The sequence below is a fragment of the Taudactylus pleione genome, unplaced genomic scaffold, assembly GCF_031769625.1.
Source record: "Taudactylus pleione unplaced genomic scaffold, aTauple2 ptg000103l, whole genome shotgun sequence".
Taxonomy (NCBI): Eukaryota; Metazoa; Chordata; class Amphibia; order Anura; family Myobatrachidae; genus Taudactylus; species Taudactylus pleione.
In genome coordinates, this window is record NW_028284505.1 from 5,622,348 (window position 1) to 5,628,347 (window position 6,000).

Below are 6,000 nucleotides of genomic sequence, written 5' to 3' on the forward strand. Positions count from 1 at the left end.
GTGGTAAAAGGGGCTAGCCAGCTGCAGACATATTGTGGTCAGCAACTGCATCTTAAGAAACCCCCATTCGCTTTCATTACGCACACTCTTTAGAACTGCTGTGTTAAAAGCACCTGCCTGACAATGCACTAAAGATGGCGTCACCCGAGCCTTTGCAAACGCATTTTTCTAGTCACTGTTTTATTTTTTTTCAAAGATGCTGTCGGATTGGAATTATTATCATATTGTAGGCGTTCTGTGTTCTCCAACTCAGAGTGCGCCTGGAGGAAGCGTTAAGGTGTCATTCAATCAAATAAGGTATCTTACAGTATTTGGCGCCATCAAGAGCCGCGACGGCTTTCTCCAGACAGTTCCTTGTTGGGTTCCCACTCCGACTGTATTCATAGCCCTAAAAGAGAAAAGATAATTAGCATCCCTAGCGCTGATACACATGAGCCCTTCAGTTACCGCTACATCTCCCTTCATTACTCAAAGGATCATAAGGAGAGTATTTGTTTTAGGGGAAGATTTATTAAATTATGCACTAAAGCCCCAAAAATTAGCATTCATTATTATTATTATTATTATTATTATTGCGGTTTGGGATACTTTTTTGAGGGTATGCATTAACAGTGAGAGGCCAGGACATGGTCTCCGATATTAGCTAGGGCAGTGAATGCTAAAAAGTAGAGGGATCACTTTACTCCTGGGTTCAACCCGGCCGCGCTGCTGCTCGTAGGCTGCAATAGGCGAGCGACATCTAAAGATGGCGTTCGCAAACGGAGCCAAGCTAAGCTTTTCGGTGCTTGGTAAATGGGACATATTCACAGTGACCAAACAAACCAATGGGGACTACATTTGTGCATGTAAAGACAGGGTCTGCAGCAGACGATTAATCGGGATGCAGTTAAAATACCGACGGCCGGGACGCCGTCTTTTGAATCTGGACACAAGCCCACAGACCGACGCCGGAATCCCAACAGACGGCATCCCGATCAAAGGTAAGCTGGGATGCTGTTAGCTGCGCGGAGGGACGGTTAGCATTGGGCACCAAGGGGGGAGGGTTAGGCACCAAGGGGGGAGGGTTAGGATTAGGGTGCAAGAATGGATGGTTAAGGGGAGAGCCCATTGGGATTCCCAGCATCGGGATGCCGCGGTCGGCATTTTGACAGCAGGCATCCCGACTACCGGGATTTCATACCCAACCCGATTAGTCACATTTCTTGGTGCTCTCAGTAAATGAAGGATCTCTACTGTAACATGTATGGGTATAATAGCATTTTACAACTTGCACAACTAGCAGAGGTCACTCATCTGCATTGTCTGCGCGCCCTAAGGCTAAGAGCACAGGGATATTTCAGGTGCGTCCTGTCCGGAGATTCCGATGCTAAACGTGACCTCTGCACTCTTTGATCTTCATAGTGATAATATTTCTAATTGCATCCATCAATCAGGGGATGTAGCGTCCTGGACAGAAGCAGAAACGCTACAGTAACGCAATATTGGAAGACTAAATAAGCACCATTTTTGCAGCCAACACAAAGCTGACAATTACTCGCTGTAGGCAGCAGAAAGGGCCGTTTCCCCCACAAAGCCACCAGTGTGTTTTGCACCTCGTATTGTAGTTTTGGAGGCTCTGAAAAGTTGCCAGTTAGTATATAGTAGGACACCCAAGAAAAAATTACTATAAGAGAAAGGAGTAAAAAGGTACTTAGGGGGTCATTCAGACCCGCTCGCGAGGGAAGTTCGCTCGCAAGCGGGTCGATGTTTGGTGAAAGTGCATGCGCACGACGGAGGGAGCTCCGTCGTGTGCATGACCCGGCGAGCGACGAGAAATATGTTGCTCGGGGTCTCGCACCAAAGGGGACGTGCTGTCGATGGTGAGTGACAGCACGCCCCCTTTGGTGGGAGTGCCGGGGGCGTGACTGCCAGACGGAGGCGTTCCCATGGGAACGCCTACCGCCTGAGTCCGGCCCCACTGACATCAGTAATGATGTCAGTGGGAGTGATTTTGGCTCTGATAGAGCCAAAATCACTCATGGGCTTGCGGAAGCGAGACCCTACCGCAGGGTCTCGTCGCAAGCCCGATGGTCGCGATGGTCTTTGACCATCGCGACCATCTTTTTGGCCGCTCGCATAAGCTGTGGGTGGTCACACACAGCTATGCGAGCGGCCAGGAGGCCGCTCCAAATTTAGCTGGGACGGCCCTGATTCAGTGCGAGCGCTCTGGTCAGAGCGTTCAGCTCTGAATCAGGCCCTTAGATGGTAACCTTTTCGAAAACCATATAACTAGGATGACTAGGATCAGCTAAGATACTTATAGTCCGCTTTAATACTCTAATCTCAGAGATCTTGAATTGAGGCCAACTTTACACCTATTATTCTGCTTGCAGCCTTGACCACACGTTCAAGAGCACCCTGATCTGCAGTACTACAGTACCCCAACCATATAATAATCCCATAAGTCAGGACACTCTATTATGCAACAAGAAAAACTTAAAAGCGTCTCCATACTCAAACAAGCCTTCAGTCTCCCCAAAAAGTAAAGGAATTTAGAGACCACGTCAGATCCCTCGAAATATGAATTCCCAAAAATGTAAAGGAATCCACCTCCTCAATAGTCATACCATCTAAATCCACTGGTAATGCAGATCCCTTACGTGCCCTCCTAAAATCAATTACCATCTTATTCGTTTTTGTGGTATTTTATAGTAAACAATTATACTTACTCCATTCAAGAAATCTTTTCACTTGATACCGATAAGCTTTCTCCCCCTCACTACCTATCAGGGGCATTTCTAGAGAGGAGGGGGCCCGTGTGCAGTCTCCGACACGGGTCCCCTCCTCTCTGTCCGGCGGCCAGCAGCGCACTGAGCTGTGCCCGGCCAGTGCCAGAGTTATAGACTCTGGGCACTAGAGTGCGCCCAGATTCTATAGAATATGCACAGGACACCGGGAAAATGGGCGCGGTGGCCATTGTCCCTGTACTGCGCATGCGCTGCGGCCATTTTCCAGTCGTTTCTGCAGTGCCGGACACCCGCTCTGACGTGGGAATCCGGAGAGGTAAGTCATACTATGGGTGCAGGGTGTGCGGTGTGGGGCCCCCCAGGACCCAGGGGCCCGTGTGCCCCGCACACCCTTCACCCATTATAGATACGCCCCTGGTATCTATCAAACCCACAATAGCAATATTGGCCCTCATTCAGAGCCGTACGCTCTGAGCAGAGCGCACGCTCTGAATGAGGGCCGGCCTCCATGAAAATGGAGCGTCCTCCTGGACGCTCGTATAGCTGTGGGTCACCACCCACAGGCTATACGAGCGTGCATTTTGATGGCCGCGATGGTCGTGACCATCGAAACTGCGAGCCGGAGCCTGCGGTTGAGGTTTTCAACTGCAAGCTCCGGAGTGATTTTGGCTCTATCAGAGCCAAAATCACTCCCACTGACATCACTAGTGATGTCAGTGGGCCGGCTTATGACGGGAGGCGTTCCCATGGGAACGCCCCCGTCAGGGAGGCGCGCCTACCAAAGGGGGCGTGCTGTCAATCAACATCGACAGCACGCCCCCTTTGATCAGACACAACGAGCGAAGGACTTTCCTTCGTTCGTCGCGTCTGGCGCATGCGCACGACGGAGCTCCCTCCGTCGTGCGCATGCTCAGTCCAGAACATCGACCCACTTGCGAGCGGACAGCCGCTCGCGAGTGGGTCCGAATCAGGCCCATTGTCCGTAAACTTCACAATCTTAACAGATTGTGAAGTTGATACACAATCATAAGTGAATAATGAATATAATAGTGGGCCCAAAACGCCCCCTTGTGGGGCACCTGTTTTCAACAAAACTTCCCCAGAAACACATCTCCCTAACTTAGCCACTTGTGGCCTATCTGTCAGAAAGTTCAAGACCCAATTGTATGTACTGTATACCCGTTTAAACCTAACTGAAAAAGCTTAGAAACCAAAGAAGCCGGAATAATAGTATTAAAAGCAAAACAAAGATCTATCTATCGGGTACAAGCTCAGTAAACTTTTGCTTTCCAGAGTTTGGTGCATATGGGGAATGCGGTCTAAACTCCGAAAACTTCAGTGCCTAAAAATAGTAGGAGCACAAGTCATCCTTGTGTCCATAAAGTGTGCTTGGGGTACAGGACCAGAACGGGATGTAGTCGGCATCCCGGCGTGCAGGATGCCGACGGTCTTAACACCAGCGCCAAAATCCCATCAGGTCGGGATCCCGGCACCAGTATCCTGACCGTCGGCAAATCAGGGTGCAGGGGGAGGGTAGCGTTAGCTAGCGGGGTTTGGGTTAGGCACTAGGGGGAGGGTTAGGCACTAATGGGGGATGGTTAGGTTTAGTGTGTGGGGAGGTTAGGTTTAGGCAAGAGGGGGGGAGGTTAGGTTTAGGCACATGGGAGGGGGTGTTAGGTTTAGGGTGCGGGGAGGGGGAGGTTAGGTTTAGGCACTAGGGGGCGGTTAGGTTTAGGCATCGGGGAGGGGGTGTTAGGTTTAGGATGTGGGGAGGGTGAGGTTAGGTTTAGGCACTATGGGGGGGGGTTAGGGAAGGAGTTACAAAAATACTCACCATTCACTCCTATGGCTGTCGGGATTCTGGCTGTCGAGATGCCGCCATCGGGATTCTGACTAGCGGCATCCCAACAGCCGGCATATCATACCCAACCCGACTAGAACATGGCCCATGTCATAATTAGGCAAGGTCCAGCTCTCCAGCTGTGGAACAGGGTATGTCGCAGCGACAGAGCCACATCACCTGCAGGGCCTCCGTAATGTATTCCTGTTAGTACTGAGACTTTTCTATCACAAGTTAAAGTCCGAGTTGGGACCTTGGGCAAATCTCCAAGTACAGATTACCCGAATAGTAAGTCACTCATTAGCGCAGACACTTGCAGGCATATTGCAACAATGACTTTACTCAGAGCTGTACTGTAACATAAGGTCTGTGGACCCAGGGAAGAATAGAGGCTGGTTAGTTATTGCTGACACTGCAAATTCCAGGACTGTTAGAAATCACCATACATACACTGTACTCCTTATAGGATCCTCCAGCATCACCTGTGGTCAGGGCATGGTGGGTACTTATAGCTGAGCAGTGTAATGTAATGTACAGCATACAGCAGCCTGAGGCAGCCCCCTATATATTCAGTGCCTGGAAGGTGCTGATCACCAGTGACTAAGCAGATAGCTGCAAGTCTCATGCAGTGTTACATCATATAGCAGCAGCTGATATCAGGCTTTATGTCAGGGTCTGTGCAGAGGGAGCTGGAAGCTGGTGGGGGTCCTCTATTATCCTCTGCACGTGTAGCTGTACACAAGAGGGGGCCTGGGGGTTAAGTGGGGAGGGGGCTGTGCTGCTGCTGGACTCCTGATTATCAGCTGATACAGTGGCAGTGCCAGGCAGCATGTCATTGATTGCAGGGACCTGAGGGATTGGGGGGGATTGGGAGGGGGCTGCGATGCCGCTGCAGAACCTCCTATTGAGCAGCTGGCACTGACAGCACCAGGCACCATGCCACTGATTGGCAGCACTCACCGCATGCTCCCCCGGGCCGTGCTGCTTGAAGGTGGTGGAGAGGGAGATGGGGGGAACCACCGCCAGGGAGTTCCACTGCTCCGGCTCCTGCCCCGTGTGGATGGCCTCGGTGGCGAAGTGCCTGAATCCCTCCAGGTAGCCATGTGTGGGGCTCTGCATGCTGCTGCCGGCTGTGGTGCGGCGCTGGGCTTTGGATACGGCTTTATGGGCAGAGTCTGGGCAGCGCTGTGCAGGCATTGGCTGAGGGCGTGGGCGTCGTCACTGTATACAGTACACGGGGCAGCCGCTCCCCCTACTGGACCCAGCTGTATATTATGTGTACAGGGATCAAATAATAGTGTTACAGGGGGTGTGATAGTTATACAAGGGACAGTAACATTGTTACAGGGGGTGTGATAGTTATACAAGGGACAGTAACATTGTTACAGGGGGTGTGATAGTTATACAAGGGACAGTAACATTGTTACAGGGGGT

At 51.1% G+C, this 6,000-nt stretch overlaps 1 protein-coding gene across 1 annotated transcript in view; it reads right to left on the minus strand.

Annotated features, from left to right (window-relative positions):
• Positions 1–5,746, minus strand: part of CTH (cystathionine gamma-lyase) — a 28,181-nt gene extending 22,435 nt beyond the window's left edge. Inside the window, exons 1-2 of the mRNA XM_088470779.1 lie at positions 5,527–5,746; positions 307–388 (exon numbers count right to left, since the gene is read on the minus strand). Of these exons, the coding sequence (XP_088326905.1) occupies positions 307–388; positions 5,527–5,685 (241 nt within the window). The 5' untranslated portion in view covers positions 5,686–5,746. The remainder of the gene's footprint in view (positions 1–306; positions 389–5,526) is intronic.
• Positions 5,747–6,000: the final 254 nt, after the last annotated feature.